The following is a 22,961-nucleotide window of genomic DNA, read 5'->3' as shown; positions in this document are numbered from 1 at the left end:
GGAAGAGATTCTGTAGAATTGAGTTAATTCTTTTTTAAATAGAATTTTTCAGTGCAACAATCTGGGTTGGGGATTTCTTTTCTGTTAGTTTTAAAATTATGAATTCATTTCCTTTACTAGGTCTAATGCTATTTAAATCATCTACTGGGCAAGTTGTAACGGTGTGTGTTTTTCAGGGAAGTGGCCCATTTCGTATATGTTAAATTTATGTATATAGAGCTGTCTGTAGTATTCCCTTACTCTTCTGATTTCTGTAGGATCTGTAGTAATTTCATTGTTGGTATTGGTAGTTTTGTCTTCTCTCTTTTTCATTATCAGTCTTGGTAAATGTCAATTTTATTGCTCTTTTCAAAGAAACAAAAGTATTTTTTTCTCTATTTTTTTGTTTTCAATTTTATTCATTTCTGCTCTTTAATATTTTTATTCTTCTTTTTGCTTTTATTTTGCTCTTTTTCCCTAGGTTTCTAGGGTAGGAGCTGAGATGATTGAATTGAAACTTTTTTCTTCTAATATATTCATTTATTCTCTAATGCATTCATCATTCTCTAAATCTCCCTCTTGGCTCTACTTTAGCTGTATCCAGCAACAGATTTTGAATGTTGTGGTTTTATTTTCACTAACTCAGTACATTTTAAAATTTTCCTTTAGACTTCCTTTTTGACCCATGGATCATTTAGAATTTTCCAAGTATTTGCAGATTTTCCTTATTGTCTTTCAGTTACTGATTTTTAGTATCATTTCATTGTGGTTGAAGAATATATTCTGTATAATATCTTCTTTTAAATTTATAGACATTTGGTTTATTACTCAGGATATGATCTGTCATAGTATGTGTCCCTGGGGCACTGGACAAGAATATGTATTCTGCTGTTATTGGATAGATGGTCTATAAACCTTGATTAAATCCAATATGTTTATCTAGTGTCTATTAGATTGATGATGCTGTGGATTTTGTCTAGTTCTATCAGTTTTTGAGAGAGGGCTGTTGAAGTCTCCAACTATAATTGTGGATTTCTCTGTTGTCCTTTCAGTTCTGTCAGTTTTTACTTAAAGTATTTTGCAGTTTTGTTGTTTGGTGGATATATTTTAGAATTGCTGTGTCTTCTTGGGGATATTGAGCTGTTACTATTAATTACATAATGCCATTTGCAGTCTGGTAATTTTATTTTCTCTGTCGTCTACTTTATCTGATATTTAGCCACTCCTGCTTTCCTTTGATTAATGTTTGCACAACATCTTTCTCGTTCTTTTCCTTTTAGCCTGCTTATATTGTTATATTTGAAGTGAATTTCTTGTGGACAGCATATAGTTGGGTCATGTTTTTAAATCACTCAGCCAATCTCTGTCTTTTAGTTGGTGTATTTAGACCATTTGCACTGTAATTTAGACCATTTACATTGTAATTATTGATTTATTGGGGCTTACATCTACCATTTTATTTTTTGTTTTCTATTCTCCTTGTTTTTTGTTTCTCTGTTTTCTTTTTTCTTGCCTGCCTTTGGGTTACTTGAGCATTTTTTTTACATTTCCATTTTAATTTGTCTGTAGTGTGTTTGAATTATCTATCTGTGTATCTTTTTCAGTGATTGCTCTAGGTATTTCAGTATAGAAACATAACATTACAGTCTTCTGGTGTTATTACTTTACCAGTTTGAATAAAGTATAGAAACCATAACTGTAACTCTTTTTGACTCTTTATTTGCCCCCCTATTTAACTGCCAGACATGACTTAGAAAACTTAAGGGAAGGAAAGCCTATTACAATTGTCCCCCCTCCCTTTTTTAAAACATAGTCTTTTCTTCCTTCCTAATATTCTAAGTTTCTTTCTGTTTTCACTTCCTTTCTATTTAGAGAACTTTCATTAATGATTCTTTTAAGGGAGGTCTGCTGGCAACAGATTGTCTTAGTTCTCTGTCATCTGAAAATGTCTTTGTTCTTCCTTCATTCCTAAAGGATGTTTTCACTGGATATAGGATTCTAGGTTGACAGTTCTTTTCTTACAGCACTTAAAAAATTCTGTGCCACTTCCTTCTGACCTTTGTGATGAGAAGTTTGCTGTTACTCAAACTGTTTTTTCCCCTACAGATAAAGTTGTTTTTCTCTGGCTGCCTTCAAGATTTTTTTCTTTGTCTTTAGTTTTCAAAAGTTTAATTATAATGTTGCTTGGTGTAGATTTCTTTGGGTTTTTTCCAAAAGAGAAAGTTTGGGTTTTATTAGCTTGTTGAATCTATCGGTTTAGGTTTCTTGCCAGACTGGGGGAGTTTTCAACCATTTTTTGAGTACTTTTTCAGCCCTGTGTTTTTGTCCTCTGCTTCCATGACTCTGAGGACATATATGTTAAATCTTTTTGTTGTGGTCCCACAGGTCCCTGAAGATCTGTTCTTCTGTTTTGTTTTGTTTTTTTCTCTTCAGCCTGTTTCCTTTCTGTGGCTTAGATTGGGTAGTTCCTACTGTGCTGTCTTCCAGTTCACCAGTTCTTTTCTCTGACCCTCTATTCTGCTATTGAACTCATCCACTGAGCTTTCTATTTCATTTATTCCATTTTCCAGTTTTAATATTTCCATTTGTTTTTTTTATGTTTTGTTACCAAAACTTTCTTTTTCTTTATTGAATTGTCCTGTTTTTTAATTTTATTTTTCATTTATTTCAGGCATGTTTGTAATTTTTCATTGAAGCGTTTTTATCGTGCTTTCTCTGTTTTGATCAAATGATGCTAATGTTTCTGTCATCTCAGTGTTGAAATCTATTATCTTTTTCATTCATTTTGAAATCTTCCTGGTTCTTGATATAATTAGTGATTTTCACATGAAACTGGACATATTCATATTATGTTGTAAGACTTTAGGTCTTACTTAAACTTCCCCCTGACTTTCTCTGACTGCTGTGGCAGGGAAATGGAGCGCACCATCTCCTAACAGCCAGGGAGGCTGGAGTTAAGATTCCCTTTAGCCTTTGTTGACACTTGAGGATTAACTGGGTGCAGGTAGCAATTTTGGCTCCCTGTGTGCCAAGAGTCACTGCATTGGGGTGACTTCATTACTGCTGGGAGATGGTAAAAGTCTTGACTCTCCTGTGACACCAGTCCCCAGAAGAGAGGCAGAAGCACCTCACTACTGTGGCTTGAGGTAGAAGTCTAGGATGGAGGAGGAGGAGCTCGTTGCTGCCTAGAGGGGATGTAAGTCCCAGCTCCCTACTTGGTCGTCTCTGGCAATACCTGCTAGGGCTTTGGGGCACCTCCTTACTTCCTCATAAGGGTGGAAGTCTAAGCTCACTGCTTGGTCTTGGCCGGCGTGAGTAGAGAGGACATCATTTATGTCTCTATGGTGTTTAGCTGGCGTTAGAGATATTACTGTCTGAAGGTCTTGTTTTGTTAGACTGCCCTTTCCTTGTTCTTGGGCTTCTGTTGGAATTTTTTTCTGGACCCATTGATGTTTCTCTGTTGCTGGCTTCTTGACCTTCATGACTGTGATCTATGAGGCTAAAAAGTAAACCCAGGGAGTTCACCACTATGTTGTTCCTCGAGTCTTGAGGTCTTTGGTCATTCTGCTTTCTCATCACGTTTCAGAGTCTTGTTTCTTTACCCACAATCACCGGGGTTTTAGTTGTATTTAGCAGGATGTTTACTCCATCTTTCCAGAAATGACTTCTCTCATTCAGTTATGTTCCTTAGTTCTGAGGACTCAGTGATACCATGTTTTAATTCCAGAATTGTATTGTACTTGTTAACTTCACCCTAAGTATATTATTCTTCCAGGCAACGAAGAGCAGATTAGTTTTAGATTTAAAGGAATTTCAAAAAGCAAGTAGGTATTGGGGGAATACACCATTTGGCTTTGTGCATTTATTAGAGAGTCAAAAATAGATGTTTGGGTTTGAGAATGGTTTTTAATTTTGTAGAAAGATCTTAGAAGGGATGATCACATAGTTAATAAGTAGCCAGCAGTTGCCTCTAAATAATGTTTCGCACTAGAAAGTAGGAAAAAGACAGCATTAGTTAAGGTCTAGTTAGAATGGGACGCTTACCTGATACTGAGTTTTTAGTTGACCTCATTTTCTCAGAATGTCTTTAACAAGAGTCCTAGTAACTTTCCGGTTACAACCATCTTCCTCATAGGATTGTGACTAAATGAAAATTTCAGCATTCTGGTAGCTATAAAGAACTGTGCGCATATGGGGGGACGATTCTGTTGTAACTTGCCTCCCTGTAGACATATACTTTGCACTTATAGGAGCACATTTTTACCTTTAAGGTTCTCAGATTTTAAGAGCTGTGGAGTCCTAGGGGTCTTAAAGTCAGCCAGCTCAGCTATTCTTCCATCCGTGTGACCCACCTTTCAGCGGAGGGCCCTCCACTGCCTCACAGGCCCAGGCATTTCGTCTTAAATGGTTCTGAGGTTTACTACCCTTCTGCTTTGAGCTGACTTTCCTAGTAGATCTTATCCCTTGGTCCTTATTCTGCTATGAGTCTACTCTTTTACAAGAAGAAAGGAAAACACTTTTTTTCTGTGCTATGGTCATTCTTATATCCCATATCTTTTTTTTTTAATCTGGAATGGCTAAGATCTTTCATCATTTTCATTATTTTCTTCAATCTGTTGAATTTATTAGTCTTTCTTAAAATGGAGCTGTGGCCTCCAGAACAGTATGCCACTTGTATGGCACGGATAGGAACTTTGCTTTTGAAACAGTGTCCTGGACTGTTATTTCTCATATGTACCTGAGAAATCCTTCTTAAGAGGATTTGAGACAGTTACAGATACATGTAAATCATTGCATTTGCTTTTATTTTTTGGCACTTATGAAACAGAGATTGAATTTACAGATGGATTGTGATCCTGGAGTTTTCCCCCTTCCCTAGTGACTGAATCTTAAACCAAGCTTTTCCCGTCTTGTTCCCATATTATGTTTCCCATATTATTCATCAGAATTTTTAAAAATCTAAGTGCTAGACTCCCTTGTCATCAGGATGTTTTCTTATTAACTTTGTTGTATTCTTAAGTTTTGATCCTCTGAGTCATTATATTTGCTGTCACCTTTCCTTTGTCTAAGTCCTTCTTCCCACTCTTCTCCAAACCAGTTTTGCTGGCTTTTGGTCCTTATGAAAGGGTTGACGAGGCAGGCTCAGATGCAGAGCACCACTAGGTATCTTCTAGATTGACATCAGTTCATTAACAGTCATTCTTTGGAGACCTCTATAGAACATGGTGTGAATCGTTTTCACTCTTCACATTAAAAACTGAAAAAATATTTTCTCTAATTTGGTATGTTAATAATACATTGTTATAGGGGATCTGATAATTTGGTATTTTTTTCGGTTTTGAAGTATTTTAGTACTTGTTTTGGTTTCATTTTACCTGTTTTAAATATTTCCAGGAAATCCACTCACCCACGATATATTAAATCTCTATCTGGAACCAGATGGAACAAGAAGGCTACTGAACTATTTGCTTGATAATTTGGCAGGTACTGCAAAAAGAAGTAAGTGGTCATTTGATTAAACTATTTTTTTATAAAGACTTGTAAGAACATTGTTTAATTTTGTGTTTTTTGTTGAACTAGTTTCAACAGACCAGCCACCACCAAGATCTTGGATTATGCTGCAAGAACCAGACAGAACACGGCCAACTGGTTGGTAGCCTAATGTTTTAGATCTTATTTTTGCTTGGTCATTATAAATCTAATAGTATTATTAACATGCTTTAGATGATGGGCAGTGTCACAGTAGAATGCTTTAAGGTTGATTTGATTTTGGAGATAATAATAAAGACTTAATTCTTGTTTACCTGGCCTCTGTACTGTGCTATAGAAAGTATGCTATAAAGCTGTACTTCTCAACCAGAGGTGATTTTATCCCGCAGAGGACATTTGGCAGTGTCTGGAGATATTTTTTGATTGTCAGCAACTGTTGGAAGTGCCCTGGCATCCTGTGGCTAGAGATCAGAGATGCTGCTGAGCATCCTACAGTGTACAGTGCAGCACCCCACAGCAAAGATTTACCTACCCGCAATGTCAGTGGTGCCACCCCTGAGAAAACCTGCTATAAAATATTGATCAAATTCAGTTATAATAAATACACCAAAGTCTTTCTATATTGTAAGTTTCCAGATCCTACTACGTTCTGAATATATTTGATAATACAAAATTTTAAGATAGAACACCTCTTTGAGAGAGAAATTGAACTAATGACCTCTGATTTCCTTTTTAAATTATTTGAAAACAGTTCGGGCACTTTTGTGATATATGTAATAGTATTTGCCCTATAATACCCCTTTCTTTTCATGTGAATTAGTCACAGTTGCTCTGTAGAAGAAAATGAAGGATGCCTATACGAAAACTGCTGTCAGGTCTCCACATCCTCCATTAGCAGCTGGTGAAGTGGGGGAGGGAGCAGAGAAATGAGGAGCCCTGCTCTTAGAGGCTGAAGGGCTCACGATCTTAGTCTTGTAGCTTCGGAGCCGTCTGTGCGTGCCTCTGGCAGGAGCACGTTATCACTTGCATTGTAATTTGTTCACGTGTCTGCCCTTCCTTTACTGTCTGCCTTTATCTGTGCCTTGTCTGGCGCTTAGTAGCTTTTCAGTGAGTATATATTGAATTAATAAAGTCAAACCTAGCATCTAAGTGAAAACTATTGAAATTAATTGTGTTTTTTTTCTGCCACGTGTGTGAATAAGTAAAGCTATCTTTCCTACAGCCTTGTTTTCTGTCATGTGCTATAATGTTCTTTGTGATAAGTATGCGACCCGGCAGCTGTACGGCTACTGTCCGTCGTGGGCGCTGGACTGGGACTACAGGAAGAAGGCCATCATCCAGGAAATCCTGAGCTGCAACGCTGATGTCGTGAGTCTTCAGGTAGGTCAGCTGGAAAGCATTTATTTAAACTGCACAAATGCCCCAACATTGATAAAGCAAGAAACCTGAAGCCCTGGCTGTAGCTGTTCTTAAAATACTGACTTCTTCTGTATTTGGTAAATTCTGAGAGCATTCATTGCCTGCTTTGTATTGCAGCACTGTGGTGCCAAACTAAGCAAATGGGTTAAGCTAGGGTTTAAGCATTTGCTGTGATGGCCAAATGTTCACCTTTTTTCTCCCGATGCCCCTGCTTGCTGTTATGAATTGAGTGACCATGTTACTGACATTGTGGCATTGTCAAGGTATAATTTTGCTTTGCTACCAGCGGTAACTGAATAATGAGAGTGGAAAGAACATTAAACCTGGTGCACAGTAACTAGGTTCTCAGTCCAACTCTCATAATAATTTATGACCTTGAGCAAGTCAGTTTCTTCTTACGGCCTGAAATTGTGATCTGTGGAGTTACTTCTACCTCTCTATTCTTGTTCTACACCAGTTCTAAAATACAAGGAAGTATACATGCATAGAGCTGATGTCTTTCCAGTCTTTACTTCTCAACAACAAAGAATTGACTTTGTCAGCTGGTACTTGTAAAATGATAAGTAGGTGTTCTGATTGATTTCAGATAAGTTACATCAAAAAGATACTATATTCTTCATCCTACAGATCAGTCCTTTGAGATTATTTTAAGCTCTCAAACTGTACAAAATAATGCATAGGACTAATTTTGAAATAACTTTGTTGTTTACAATTTTTCAGGAGGTTGAAACGGAACAGTATTACAGTTTTTTTCTGGTAGAACTGAAAGAACGTGGCTATAATGGGTTCTTTAGTCCTAAATCTAGAGCTAGGACAATGTCAGAACAAGAGAGAAAACACGTCGATGGCTGTGCAATATTCTTCAAGACAGAAAAGTAAGTCATCCTATTTTTCAAAAAGAAACATCTCTATTTGCAGGGAGGGGGTCAAGGGGATGGAAATTAGTTGGCAAATAAGAAAATGAGGCACTATATTATTTCTCAAGAAAACAATACTGTTGACTCATAGGGTTTTGTTTTGATTCATCAGAAATAACATTGTTTCGGAGGACCTGTTGGAAGTGCTGCTATCTCTCCGTGTATCTGCTCTGGTCTAACTCCAGTTGTTGAAGGCCTTGCAGTTGCATTCCCTCCAGGGTCGTAGAGAGATTCTTAAACCCATACTTTGGAAGAGAATTATTTAAAAAGTACAGGATGGAATATTTCAGCATGAAACCTAGATAGAAGATAATTACATTATCTTACGTTGTGAACATTTTTCAAGATGTTATTTGTGTCTGTAACAGACTGAGAGCAGCTTAAGTGGACATGGGCAGCTTGGTGTTGAGGGGAGGATTTTCCATACTGTGATTTACATGCCATCATATCTGTTAAGGAAGATTAGGAAATTTGCACTTCCCACAAAGCTAAGGTGTTGCTATTCCCAACTTTGTTTGTGTCTGTGTGTTTGTTTGTTTTAGATTTACTTTGGTTCAGAAACACACTGTTGAATTTAATCAGCTAGCAATGGCAAATTCAGAAGGATCTGAAGCTATGCTGAACAGAGTCATGACAAAAGATAACATTGGAGTTGCTGTACTGCTGGAACTTCGAAAGGAGTTGATTGAAATATCATGTGAGTGACTTTTCCACTTCCTGTAAAATTGACCTCCAAAATTTAATAGATAACAGAACATTATGTCTTGTCTAATACCTGAAGAAACTCAGAATTTAAATCTTTTCTAAAGCGTAACCATTTTTCTCTACCACAAAGCTTAATATGAGAAAGCATTGCCCAGAAAAGTATTTCAAAACTTAAAAGGCATAAAGCCGAAGAAAAAAATTTTTTTCCCTCTCCAAGAATTTTTCACATGAAAGAAATATTGAAGTACATGTTAGTTAAAATAACTGGTGGAGAAAAGGTCTTCTGTATTTTCTTGGCAACAGGGATATTCTGTATCCTGACTTCTCTTCTTGACCTACTTGTAGTCATTACTTTCAAAGTCTTAAGTCTTGGAGAAATGGACCACTTATTTGAAATTAAAATATATATTTTTATTTAATAATATATTTAAAGTGACCATCATGCCAAGAACTGAAACTTATGACACCCGAGAAACAGTTGGAAATGAGGATATTTAACCTGAAGGATAGAAAAGATGAAAGATGGAACTTAGTGACTGTCCTCAATGTATCTTAAGAAAAAGGGTATAGATTTAATTTTGTGAGGCTCAATTTGGGACATCTGAACTAAGCCCAGATGTTTTAAGGAGATGGAACTATTTAAAAATCAAGCTGTCCCAGATAGAATGGGCTGTCTTTGTTTGGGTAGTTTATCACCCTCTGCTGGAAGTACAAGCCACAGTTTAGCTGTCTGTTTCTCAGGTTTGCTGGAGGGTAGGCTCAGTCATCAGGTGAATTTTAGGGTGCTTTTTATTCCTGAGACTCTGAGACACTACTTGCTTTCAGACCCTGTGAGAATATATGGGCTGACGGACAAGGCTTTTTTGTTTTCTCTTTATCTAATATAGCTGGAAAGCCACATCTTGGAACAGAAAAGCAACTTATTCTCGTGGCTAATGCTCACATGCATTGGGACCCTGAGTACTCCGATGTGAAGCTGGTTCAGACGATGATGTTCCTCTCAGAAGTGAAGAACATTATTGATAAAGCCTCCAGAGGCCTCCAGTCCAGTGTATTGGGAGAATTTGGAACTATTCCTCTGGTGTTGTGTGCAGATCTTAATTCTTTGCCAGACTCTGGTAAAAAAAAAAAAATGCTCTTTTATATAGAATATTTACTCTGACTTAAAGTGTTTTTGTAATGTATTGTTTGTGATAATTCCAAATTTAGTAAATGAAAACTCAGTTTGTAGTGGCAGCCATGAATCAGGTTAAAATTTTCTTTTTTTGTGAAGTAGGAGGCCCATCTTGAAAATGAAGTGATATGAAAAACCTCTGAAGGAAGGATGTTAATTATCTTCAGTAAACATGTAGGTGATGACTTGAAGTAACTCGTTAAAGAACATATAATAGTGTTTCATTGTCCCTAGGTAACATACAGTCCAGACTCTGAAAATGTTATTAAGACATCCACTTTGAGATTCCAGCATGTGGTAATATAATCCAGTTTAAATTTGATCATATATTTAAGGATCTCAAATTTTGGTATGCTTGATTAGAAAAATATGCCTCAGGTGGAAATTTAGGTCTTTTATTTACACAGATCTGGCAGGTGATTTTAACGAAAAAAGAATAAGAATCTAAATTTTTTTTTTTTATGAGAAAGGAGAAGAATACAGAAAGCCTTGTTCTTGAATACTTTTCCATAGATAGGACAGTAAATAAATCATAGTCCTTGTAATATCAAACTGAGTATTTCTTTTTTTGTCTTTTAGCCCCTTGTTTATACCTCACCGTATACACGAGAACACTTTCCCTTGGACTTGCATGCATGAGCATGCACACACACACAGACCGTGCACACACGTGTGGAGTGGGTAGATTCAGTAGCGCGCCGCTGCCCTTAAGATAGATGGAGAGCAGTTAACAAGATAGAAACTGTGTTAAAATTCATTTCAGGGTAAATAAAGATACCCATAATTCTTTAGTCCATCTCATCAAAGCTATCCAGAGATTACTGCTGCTGAAGCAGTTGAGGGTTATTGTCTGGTGGTTTCTCTATATGCTTTTCATTCTCTGTTTAGCAACAAAATATCCGAGGGGCAAGCAGAGACTCTTGTCAAATAACACAGATCTTAAGACCCATTTCCATGTCACAAAACTATATTTTGATAGCAGACACTTTGGGACAGTGTCCAGTTTTGCTAGCTAATTAAATGAAAATTAAATATTTGCGGAGCCAATCTTATACTTAGCATTTTGGGAAAACAGTGTCCAGGGAGGATGAAGTGTCTGTGACTCTTTAGTAGCTGGCAGGACATACACCCCCCTACACCCCCCCACACCGCCCCCCGCAGTGAACCCTGATCTTGGTATTTTTACCAATAAATAATTTAGCATACGCTGAAACCTACATGCTGATATTTTGACTGAGGTGTTAAATTTTTTTTTTTAGGTAGAAACATGAAGTTTTAAAACATAAGAAACTAGTTTAACAAATACTCTACACCAGCCCAGTTGTAAGGATCATTTGAAAAAAAGATAATTGAGAAGACACACATGTTCATGTGGTAACAGTGACGTGTGAAATATTCAATACACTGTGCTTAGAACCATATTCAAATGGATTTATACAACTTCCGTCAATGTGAAAACCAGTAAAACATTTTAGAAAGTGGGAATATGTGTGGTTTAAAACTACTTGCTCAGTTATTTTATGTGTTCACTGTGTTATACTTGACAGTGCAAAAAGTGTGTTCATTTTCTTTACAGGTGTTGTAGAGTATTTGAGCACTGGTGGAGTAGAAACAAACCATAAAGACTTCAAGGAACTGAGATACAATGAAAGTCTTACAAACTTCAGCTGTAATGGGAAAAATGGGACAGCCAACGGAAGGATCACTCACGGTTTCAAGTTAAAGAGTGCCTACGAGAGTGGCCTGATGCCTTACACAAATTACACGTTTGATTTTAAGGTGAGTGTTGAGAGATTAATGACCTTTCAAAACCTTTTTTTTAAAAGAGTCTTGTAACTTATGGTACCTTTAAAACGTTACTGTTCAGAATGGAATTAGGCCATCTCGAATTAGTTGACAGCAATTTTCTTTTGTTACTCTTACGTAGAATTCCCTATTAGAGGCCCATCCCTGCATACCTATCAGAATAATTTGCAGGGTAAGAAATCATGTGAAATAATGATAGTAAATCCTGAGTTAACTCACCTTTTTTGGCCTTTTTTCTAATAGGTTCATTACTGACAGCCAGATGATGTGTTTAATCTGATGTCAGTTGAGAAGAGGGGTCGCATCTCTCCTATTTCAGTTTAAGTGAAACTGTGCTCCTTGAGTACCAAAACGTAGTTTATTATTAGCCACGTTTTAATTTCTAAAGTACGTATGCATCATTCACATGCTCTCTTCTGCAGTTACTGGATTGCAGTGTGGAGCTAGCCTTTCCTTAGTGATTCTCATTTTTATTACCAGCCCTTGTCTAGGGCTTGTGGCCTTCTTAGCCACCTTTTACCTTTCTGCTCTCTTAAATCCTAGTTTTCCAGTTTTAACCGCTGAAAAAAATAATCATTCAGGTTAGACTGTCCTATAGAGTATAAATAGTTGTGTTAATTGGTTCTGAAATTTGGAGGGGAGGGCTGTTCAGACTCCTTTGAGACACTTGAAAACTGACAGTTTTTTACTTGACTTTGGTCAAGTACTGCAGACAGTGATTTAACCCTGGGAACAGATGAGTGTTTAGAGCTGTAGAGAGACTGGAGTAGACTCGGGAAAACCAATGTGACTGACAGTGACCTGAGAGGAGGGAAACCGGGAGCGAATTGGAACTTAAATACCAAGGGAAGAAGGCCTTTCTAGGGAAAGCGGAGTGAGTGGTAAGCTTCAGAAGTGTGTGTGTGTGTGTGTGTGTGTGTGTGTGTGTGTGATTTAAGTTGTTTCACTGGAGAGCTGGTCAGAGAAACTAGAATATGATGAGTTGAAGAATAACTGAGCAATGAAGTAGTAAAAGCCAACTTTTAGATTCTTATTTCAAGCAGATTGAAGAAGTGAGCATGATAACCAAAAGGGGAGAGAGATGAGGGATTTTTTTTCTCTTGTTCCTGTTACTCATATATGAAGTTGGGAAGAAGACACTTGAATGTGCTTTACATGCTTCTGGTCAAGAGCACGCAAAGGAGAGGCTGCAGTTACAGGGAGGAGTGACCTAGCTGTGTTCCAGACGCTGTGCCCGGGTGCTGCTGAGGGTGTGGGAGGCAGAGTTAGCCTGGCCCTTGTGGAATCAGGATCTGGTGGGACAGAGGGGTCTGTGGTTACACCTTGGGGTTGTGCATGAGCAGGGAAGTCAGATGTGGTAGGAGCTGTTAAGGGGGTGAGGGACTGTCTTGGGAAAGTGATTATTACATTTGGTTCTTGAAGGTTGAGAGGGAATTCACCAGATGACAAGTTAAAGAAAGTGTTCCAGGCAGAGGGACAGCATGTGTGGGGGCCCTGGGGCAGAAAGGAGCTTGGCACTGTACCCCACTTCACTCCCCAACCCCGAAAAAGGCTAGTGTGGCAGTGGGATCATAAGCAAGGGAAAGATCATGGATTAAGTTAGGAAAGAGAAGCAGAGACCATATCATGAAGGATTCTTTAGTTCTCCTTAAAGATTTTGAAAAGATCCAGGTAGAAGGAGGAATGATTATCATCTCTAAACTTCCTTCATTCTGACACTTGGAGACTAGGGGTTAGATTTGGCCTGTGGAGCGCTGCCTTTTCCTGCAGGCTGTGACGTTTCTTTGCTTACCAAATACGGCTGAAAGTTCTCAGTATGTCGGTATTATCTTATGTGGTGCTTTGTCTTTTTTTTTTTTTTCTCCTCTTCTGTTTTTCAGGGTATAATAGACTACATCTTCTATTCTAAACCTCAGCTGAACACTCTCGGCATCCTGGGACCCCTGGACCACCACTGGCTGGTTGAGAACAACATCAGCGGCTGCCCGCACCCACTCATCCCCTCCGACCACTTCTCACTTTTTGCACAGCTGGAGCTCTTACTGCCTTTCCTGCCCCAGGTTAATGGCATTCACCTTCCTGGCAGGAGGTAGCCACGTACCTTCAGAGGATGACCTCAGTTTTACTCGTAAACTCGTAGAAAATCTGAATATAGGGGAGTGAGGTATGGCCATTAGGGATTTTTTTTTCCTTAATAATAATGATTTGAGTTTTCAACCTGATTATTTGATAAGGATATGGTATGAAAGCCAGGTGCTAGCAACAGACAAACTCTGAGCCCAATATGCTTTATATACTGTTAGACAGGGATTGGTGTGTTTGCACCTATCTTTAATTTGTTACAAGTAATTTTCCTGTTTCTTGTACCCAATATAATATTTTCATGCCTTGAAATAGGAAAATGTTGGAACAGCATATTCTCTTTGCACAGAAATCTGTAGCACTACATTTTTGAGGCCAGTAATAACATCCAGAGACCATTCTTCCACACTCTTCTCCTCCTTTTTCAGACATGTTTGTAAAATACAGAATTTGAATTTCGCCTTTATGATTGTATATGATCCACAGAAGACCTGATTTATGAAATTTTGTACTAAAAAAAATCAGATTTGGAGATGACTGTATTGTAATGTAAGGCTAATTTTTTTTGCCTGTTTCATGTGTTATAAAGGCCAGCTTGTAAAAGAGGTTGCGACAGACTTTTCTCTGCTGATTTGTGCTGTTAGGGTTTTGTTAGCCCTTTTGTACTACTTTGTTTTTTAATCGAGAACATTACTCTTTAAATCTAAATCTGTTTAAAGCTTAGGACATTTTCTTGGACCAGAGGCAACTTACCCATGAATTCCTGGGTTTTTACAAAAAACTATCTTATCTACCAGGACGGGTAAGTTGAGCGGTGAACGATCTGTAGGCATTTATGGACTGAATGTGATGGTCAATATATGTACATTCTGATATTTTAAAATCTTTAACTTTTTTAAGTTAAAAAAAATTACAGCTGCTTAAGTACAGCTTCTTAACTCCTTTTTGAGATACTTCCTGTCCTATCTCGGCTGTGCCTGCCTGAGTTTATTCTCACCACACACTGCCTGTGCATGCAGAGAAAATCTGTGCATCCTCTTTTATATTTTTTAAATACTGTTTAACATTTGTGAGTTTTATGAAAGTGCTTTTTGTATGAACTGTGGCTTTTTTCCTTTGTGAAGCATTGAATGTCACATTTTGGAACATGCTCATAGGGTGGGCCCCTGGGCCTTTGCTCACCAGGCCCAAGCACTGCTTCTTGGTGTCATCACACAGTGCTGTTCATCACCCAGAATACTACTATCATGTGAATTCTTTTTGTTTTCCATGTATTCTTTAGTCTCCATGTTTTGTTTTTTTTTAAATCATTCCTTTAAAAAAAAAAGATAATTTTCCATTTATGAAGCAGTATAAAAATAAATGAGATGTATTTTCAAAACAGGTCCCTAAGACAGTTCTTCAGATCATTTTTAAAGTGACTAAGTCATTTTAATATGTCAACCAAGATAAGAGTTATTACACCCTGTATTTTGCCCTTAGTGCCATTAGTAGAGTAGAAATTAAAGCCAGCTTTAACTTCGCAAAGTAACTTGTATATGTTCTGTTCTCATCCATTCATTCTTCTCTTAAAAATCAAATGAATTCAGAGGGAACTTGATCTAACTGCTTTTGTTTCAACTGCAGGCAGGGAAGCAAAAGGACACCATGTATGTGAGCATTAAGAAAAGAAATTGTTGAATGTTAGTAACAATTTTTATACAGAGAATGAGTCATTTTGGATAATGACTTAAAATTTTATGAAAAATGTTCAGCACTTAAATGTGCTTATTCTGTTTTTAAGAGAAAATAAAATTGCATACTGTTTAAGTAAATGATTCTTTTTTTTTTTTTCTTTTTTCTTTTTTTTTCTTTCTTTTTCTTTTAAAAAAATTCTCCAGAAGATTTTGATCTTGAATCTTTGGGACCTGGTTTTTCCTTTGAGGTGTTTTTGTTTGTTTGTTTTTTAAGATTTTGTTGTGATTTTTTTTAATTTTTACTTTTTGTTTTAAGTTGTGCTGACACCAAACACATCCAGTTTATAATCAGTACATTGAAAGCTGGTGTTACTGATACGAAACCAATGCATAACTTTTTATGGGGCTTCTGTTTCTAATTTTATTTTGGGGTTTTTTTTTTGTTTTGTTTTTTGTTTCGTTTTGTTTTTGCAAAGTGTGAATAAAAGATGTGTTTACTCATTTTTCCTAAACACTGTGCTGGTAATGTGCATCAGGACAGTTTCCAGCAAGGGCAAGCTTGAGCTGGTTGGACTGAGGAGACGAAGGAGCCCGCTGTTCTGCCATCTGCGTTGTGTGACGCAGGCCCAGAGAGTTGTGCGGGAGCGGGTGGGAAGCACTTGCTCGTCTGTGTTTGTTAACGGAGGGTGTGTTCTTCTCGTAGATGCTGGAACTAGAGTGCACTTGTTAGACGCTGAAGGTTTGAGCTTTACATGAAATGTTCTCATCTGTACTGTTATTGTCTACGACATATTGGAATTTGGGGGCAGCACAGTAGGATATAATGGCCTGTTAGTCTTGAAAATCTTTGTTCTTGCCTCTTCTAGGCATACTGCGTTCTGTGGGGCAGTTTGAACAGCTTTCCTACCTTATTAGATAGTGATAAATTGAACCAAGAGTGTAGGTTTATGACTGTATCCTTCAAAAGAGAAAAAAATACTTTGGGTCTGTAGGGAATAAATGGTCACACCATAATAGATTATGATACTTTTGTTAAGCAAGATTTTGTTTTTTAAATATTTTCTGTGTCCTGAATAATTTCCAATAACCATATTTCCTAAAATGCAATAAAAACTAGTATGTTTTCATAGTATAGGTTTTTTTTCAAAAATTCTGTAACAAATATATTTAATGTGGTGTTGCCATAGTGTAAATCCATCTTATGAGTGTTTTACAGAAAATTTGGGGTATATTTTCTGTTCTAATGATCAGAAATTTGGAGGGGCTCAATTCGTGTAAAGTCTCTTGCAGTACAATTTATCATATTAGTGGTGATTATTTATGCTTTAAGAATTTAAATAATGTTCATCAAAATTAATTTATGGCATTATTTAAACTAAAGTTGTAGAAATAAATTGTTGATTGCAACTTTAATAGTCCTAGAAGATAGGCAAGGAACATCTCCAAGAAATGTTTTTATTTTTGTTTGATTTGGTGATAGCCAGGAACACTTGTTTTGAGTTAGCACTTTGAAACCTAAGGACATTATTAAATTGGGTGGAATGCACTTCTAAATGTTGAAATTAAAATTTCAGAGTTCTAAGATTTCAGATTTTCAGTAATAAATTCCAGTTTAAGTATTCTTTCTTTCTTTCTTTCTTTTTCTTTTTTTAACTATTTAAACTTACAGAATTAATTTCCATAGTGACTTTTAAGGTTTTGGGGTCATGTCATAGAAGGACAAAAGCCAGCCTAGGCAAAGCAGTTTACAGCAGCTTGTTCTTTTCATGACCCAGTCAGCATATCCAGTACAAATGCTGCAGGTGATTCAAAGAACACCATTAGCAAGTGTTTCTCCCTCACTCATAAACAGTATTTTAAGATGTTCACTTTGCTCTTCTTTTTGGTTACATAAATTTTAGTAACCAGTATGTTGAAGTAGTGTCTAATAGAGTGTCTAGTCTTTATTCACAGTACATTATATAATGTGTAATGCACTGGACTAACTTTTGTTTACCGTTCATGTAACAAAACCCAGCACATTTTCTGCACTAAGCTCAAAGAATGTCCCATCTGCCTAGGCAGCTCTTGGATAAGGGTGATGGGAAACTGACTATGACTTACGCACTTGTGGTAACAAGGGCTTTACTGTTCTCTCCAGTGGAACCTTCTTGGTCGGATTGTCGCTAGCTAGTATTATATTTATATACAGGGTCTTTTCTTTACTGATGTATTTTCCTACTCATAGCCAACCAATAAATTCAATATCTGTTTCAAATATTTTAAAAGTGTAATTTGTATAGCTGTAGTACTGGAGTTTGAGAAAAATATGTGTTAATTGGCTCACCACCTATTTAAAATTCTGAGTCATCTGGGACAGGGTTATAACTCGCCCTTTGAAAGGGAAGCGTAAACGGGGACAGGGCCGTGATGTGGTGAGACGTTGTAAACTTAATCTCCTTATTGGCTGTGTTATTCTGTGTAACACTCATATCTTTGCCAAAGTTCGATTTTATATTTAGGCAACTGATGGTCCTTTTGCATTTAGGATTTTGTTGTTACCAGATACCTCATAATATAAGAAATGGGCTCATGTGTCTTTCATCCTTTGGAAGGATGCTGACATATTTTAAATAAATGCTTTTAAATACAATAGCAAACATTGTGTTGGTGGGGTTATCCTAATTCACTAAGTGTTTTACTTGTTACATGTATATATTTTGCTGTATATATAAACTTTTAAAATGTCTGTCTTCCCAACTCTTCAGAACATTAAGTCCACTTGCTTTTTAGAAACTACTTTTTTAACAAATGTAAACTTTTATGTAGATGCTGGGAAAACAAATCCTTTAAATCACAGCACAATTTAGATAAAATGAATGTTTGCTGAGATGTCCAGCTTTTAAAGTAGGCATTTTCTACCTAATCCTTAATATATAATTTTACCTCTGTAACAGAAGCCTTGTTCTTTATAACTGCCGGGAAAAGAGGTGGTAAAAGTTAACGAAGTATGCCCACATTACAAATTCTAGATGATGTTCTTGAGAGGAACACGCACCTAAGGAAACATGAACTGAAATGTATTTAGAATAAAGTTCTAAACAATGTTCTATATACTGAGAATTCCTCTCTTGGAGTGTTATTTAGGTATTCAAGTTGAAACTGAGTTTAAAACAAGCTTTCACAAATACTTTAAAGGCATTTTTAATGTACAGGTTATATATATTAGAGGAATCTTACAGAAGAGTTTTTACTAGAATTTTACAAGAATTTGAGCCTATTTCTATAAGTTTATAATTTTCTCCAGGTAATAAAATAAAAAATGTTCTAAGTACATTGTTCCCCAGATGAGTCTAAACAGCTGGTCTGCAGCTAGGAACTGAGAAGACTGCTGGATTAAATAGGCAGCTTAAAGACCGGTCTCTGTAGTTTTTTTAGCATCATTAACATTTTAAATCATATGAATAAGAAGATGTCTGTTACCTCATTTTCTTTGAACTGCACACTCCAAATCACTCTAATCTACTTGAAACTATTAAACTATTTTGGGCCTGTCATGAGAAACTTTGTTTGCTACGCCAGCGTGGCAGGAGCTGGTCCCAAGAGCTCGAACTGCCAGGCGCTCTTCAGCCTTCCCGGCAGGGTGAGTTTATTTAAGCTGTGGGGTTCAGACAGCCAGCTCAGGACAGCGGCTTCATTCGTGAATGGCTTTTCACTGCCGCCCCGTGGTCCGTGTGATTTCAGTATCTCCCCTTCACGGCTGTCCTGTTAGTACTGTGTTTTTTTCCTAAGCTTTATGTAATTCTTGAAAACCTGGTCCACAAAAAACATTGAAAAAGGGATGCTGGTGTGACCACAGTCAGGCAGAAGGAATCTACACAATGCAGGATTGCTTTTCTGTTAGTACTCATACCGCGGCGGCTGGCTCTCAGGGCCGTGATGTGAGTGTGAGGGAAACGTGCGCCCACCCTGAGTCCCCCTCCCCGTTAGTGCCATACTCGCCAGTGGTGGCTTTGAACGCGCCTCGTGGCTGGAGGACTATATGTTGTTAGTCCTTTTTGATGAATAAGAGTTGTCCTGAGACTACTTCTCCTGGTCACCATACTGATCAATACTCATTTAGAATTTCTTCTTGTCAGACACTGTGCTTAGTTTGGAAGTAAGAGGCTTATCAAACACTGTCTCTGATTTCCAAGTTGTTAATTGGTCGTTATTATCTAGTGTAGTATGTGCTAAAGATAAACCAGGAATGAGGGGGGCAAATCTGTCTACATGGGTCTATAAAGTCTTCCAGAGGTGAGTGTGGAGCTGGCTTTGAAGGACTAAGAACCTGTTTGTCGGATGTGAAACGTGCGTAGGTGGAACGGATTCTGAACGTGAGGTTCGTGTTTCTGTGGAAGTGCACCAGTGCCGTGGCTGGAACGCAGCGGGCACCTTTGAACTTTGAACTGTACTGAAGTTTGAACTTCATCCTGTAGGTAGTGGTAAAGAGCCATACAGGGTTTTAAGTGGGCCTAGCATTGCCCGGTTTGTGTTGGAGAAGAGTCCTTCTAGCAGTGCTGTGGAGGGCGGATGAAAAGAGTAAGACTAGTTAGCTGGTTTCTCATGTGGTCCAGTTGACGGACGATAAGCTGGGGACAACGTGCGGGGCAGTAAGAGCAGAAAGGAAGGGGCATTTGAATTATTTAGGAGGTAGAATCAGTAAGAACCTTGCCTCCCACCTTGGTTTGTGGGAGAAGAGACAGGTGAGAGTTCGGCTCACTGTCTCCATCAGGGCAGACCCTGACTCAGCGTCTCTTACGTCTCCACCACCAAGGCCCTTGTTTTCCCTTGACTAACCTGACCAACACGTTTAGTCAGACTTGTTTCTCCAGCTGCACTGTACTTCACTTCCCCTATAATTCGTTAAGATTTCAGTGTGAAAAAGAGACCCAAGACGCCCCTCCTAGACAGACAGCTAAGTGATCCCGTGAAATAAGAGAAGGTAGCGTTTGATGCCAGTTTGATTCTTTTCGCCAGTTTCCTTTAGGCTTTTTTATGTTCTTGAAAATGCTTTACAAGTAAAAAGACTGCCTGTCAGAGGTCACGAGGTACGATTAGACATTAGAAGGTACCTCAATAGAGCAACACATAGATGGACGGAATCCAGGAATCTAAACCCAGCGGAGCCCCCCTTATGCAGATGCAGATGGATTAGCCTGCTGTTCAGTGTGGCAGCCTCTAACTACGTGTGGCTTTTGAGCAGTTGATGTATGGCTAGTGTGAATGGGACTGTAAAATGCTTTCTGTTAAATGAAACTTTTATTATTTTGATAGGACCACATTTCCCTTAATCTGTATAAGATACGGAACCAGTGTGTTGCTTGTTTGTATTCCACATAAACACATCACCAGTTGATGTCAAAGAATTGGTTCCATTCTAACAGTGGGACCACAGTAACGTGTTTATTGGAATGCTTTGTGCCCGTGTAAATCATAATTAATTAAACTGAGATACCTATATTCATTTTAATATAATTAAATTATTTTTCTAGTTTTAAAAAATAAGTATGGCCAAATTATTAAATTTAAAATCAGTTCTACCAAAACAGAACAGTGCTAGTAACACAAGTGGAAACTGGAAGATATGTCATGAATTTTATGATAAATGACAACTGCAATTTGCTGTACTGGAGCAAAAGGAAAACTTGTGTAAAAAAATAAAATTAAAGATAATAAAGTGAACAACATTAAGATTTTCTTCAAATGCATATTGAATTTAATATTTCCTCTCAACAGTCAAAAAAGAATAGATGAAATTAATCACCTGAAATCAGAATTAAAAGTCCGACAGAAAGCTTTTTAATGGTTTATAGCAGGATGAGAGCCCATACACTTGGCCAGCTATAAAAGGGCTTATATTTATGCACAAAAAAATTTTTATGGAGTTACGGTTTCTGTTACAGAAATTTTGTTAGAAAATTATGTGGAAAAGACAAAATGTTTTACAAAAAATTTCTTCAGTTAAGCCAACAGTTACCTATAAGGACTTTCTGATAGTACTAAAGATTAGTTGATTCAAAATTTGAAAAATTGAAAGTACTTGTTAGCTTTAGATGAGCTGTGATGTAAAAGATGCTGGCCGGTGTTAGCTTTGTATACTTTATCTTAAAGGAGTTCCAAATTTACCCCCAAAATGTAAATTCTTAGCCTAAAAAAAGTCACTTGTGGCATATTTTTGCATCTTTGACATCTGCCAAAGAATTTTCCTAGATACAAAAGGTAAGTTTCTATCACTACAGAAACTGCTTCAGCTATGTTAGGTCAATAATCTGGATTTCTTGGGGTTTTTTAATTCGGCTGGATTTCCCTTAATGTTTTGTTTCACCTCGTGATGCATATTGAAAACGGTTGCACGCTGAAACAGACTCTTTGAAAAATGTCACAGTTGTTAAAACTGTTCAGTATGTAAGTTCATAGCCACGAGTCATCACTAGTTTGTGAAAATAGACAATTAAATGATCTTGTCTTCCTTACGAATGCTCTTTGGTTGAATTATGAAGGATTTTTAACGATGGCTTACTGCTCTATTCCAGTTTCAAATTTTCTTGCAACAAAAGGAGTGTTTACCAATATTCAGTAATCAGAAGCAAATGTGTCAGTGTGATACACATTTTTCTGCTGATACCACACTGTATGATGAACCAAAACTGCAGCTCCAGGACAAGAAAAAAAGCATTTTAATTACGACCTTCACAGACAGGTACAAAGATTTATGTTGACATTGAAGCTTTGGGATACCAATCAAGAATGCTGATTTTTGCATATTTTCTAACATTGCAAGTTTTCATTGTAATCAGCATTCTGTTGAGTTGCTTTTCAACTTATGCAAGTACTGCCTTTGAATTTGATTTAATCTAGAGTTGACACAAGAGTTAGCACTAGAGCAGAAAAGTTCTTAGCTTGGAGAGAAATCGACAACATTTTGCTTAAAAATTAAATGTATTTGTCTAAAAAACCCAATTTTGTTGATATATATCAAAAATGTTTTAAATGACTTTTTTGAGTAGTTGATTCAGTTAGGGGGAAAACAAATATATCTGAAACAATTTGGGTATATGAATCTACTTTTTCAACTATATAAAACTGCAAAATTACGAAAAGTTAAAATGTTGTACTAGAAAACATTCACTTAATGCAAAAAAAAAGTAAGGAATAAAGGAATAAAAATGACATGAGATTATGTATGCTTATGTATAATTGAAAAGATGTGCTCCACACTGGAAACTGACACATTGTAAACTGACTGTAACTCAATAAAATAAAATTAAATAAAATGACATTAGTTAAAAAAAAAAAAGACATGAGACTGAAAAAAAAAGTAAAATGACAGACATAAATCCAATAAAGACATTAGATATGAATGGATTAATCCAGTCTGACAAACAAGAGATGAGACTGGGTAAAAGTAAACAGACCAGCTCTATGCTCTGTACAGGAGATACACATTACATCTAAAGATACAAATAGTGAAAGTCAAAGGAGGGGAAAAGGCGTCACACAGAGAGTATCAGCAAGCTGGAGTGGCTGTACTGACAGATAAAACAGACGTGAGAGCAAAAGACGTCCGGAGAAAGGGACATTTTATAACACTGAGCAACACCAAACTACATGAAGCGAAAGCTGACAGAACGGAAGGGTTAATGGACAGTTCAGCAGTGACAGCTGGACACGTGGATACCCTGCTCTCGATGG

The 22,961-nt window shown here is 37.2% G+C and overlaps 1 protein-coding gene across 2 annotated transcripts in view; it reads left to right on the top strand.

The window, feature by feature from the left end:
- Positions 1 to 15,760, top strand: part of CNOT6 (CCR4-NOT transcription complex subunit 6) — a 57,206-nt gene extending 41,446 nt beyond the window's left edge. Inside the window, exons 5-12 of one of the 2 annotated variants that reach the window (XM_074350104.1) lie at positions 5,374 to 5,463; positions 5,560 to 5,628; positions 6,692 to 6,849; positions 7,609 to 7,763; positions 8,348 to 8,502; positions 9,398 to 9,628; positions 11,261 to 11,463; positions 13,371 to 15,760. In XM_074350104.1, the coding sequence (XP_074206205.1) occupies positions 5,374 to 5,463; positions 5,560 to 5,628; positions 6,692 to 6,849; positions 7,609 to 7,763; positions 8,348 to 8,502; positions 9,398 to 9,628; positions 11,261 to 11,463; positions 13,371 to 13,583 (1,274 nt within the window). In that variant the 3' untranslated portion in view covers positions 13,584 to 15,760. Of the gene's footprint in view, positions 1 to 5,373; positions 5,479 to 5,559; positions 5,629 to 6,691; positions 6,850 to 7,608; positions 7,764 to 8,347; positions 8,503 to 9,397; positions 9,629 to 11,260; positions 11,464 to 13,370 lie in introns of both variants that reach the window. The other variant, XM_074350103.1, reaches the window with a different exon arrangement.
- The last annotated feature ends 7,201 nt before the right edge of the window (positions 15,761 to 22,961 follow it).

Source organism: Camelus bactrianus, chromosome 22, assembly GCF_048773025.1.
Source record: "Camelus bactrianus isolate YW-2024 breed Bactrian camel chromosome 22, ASM4877302v1, whole genome shotgun sequence".
Taxonomy (NCBI): domain Eukaryota; kingdom Metazoa; phylum Chordata; class Mammalia; order Artiodactyla; family Camelidae; genus Camelus; species Camelus bactrianus.
The sequence above is the reverse complement of the archived record's forward strand: the minus strand, read 5'-3'. Positions and strand labels throughout refer to the sequence as shown.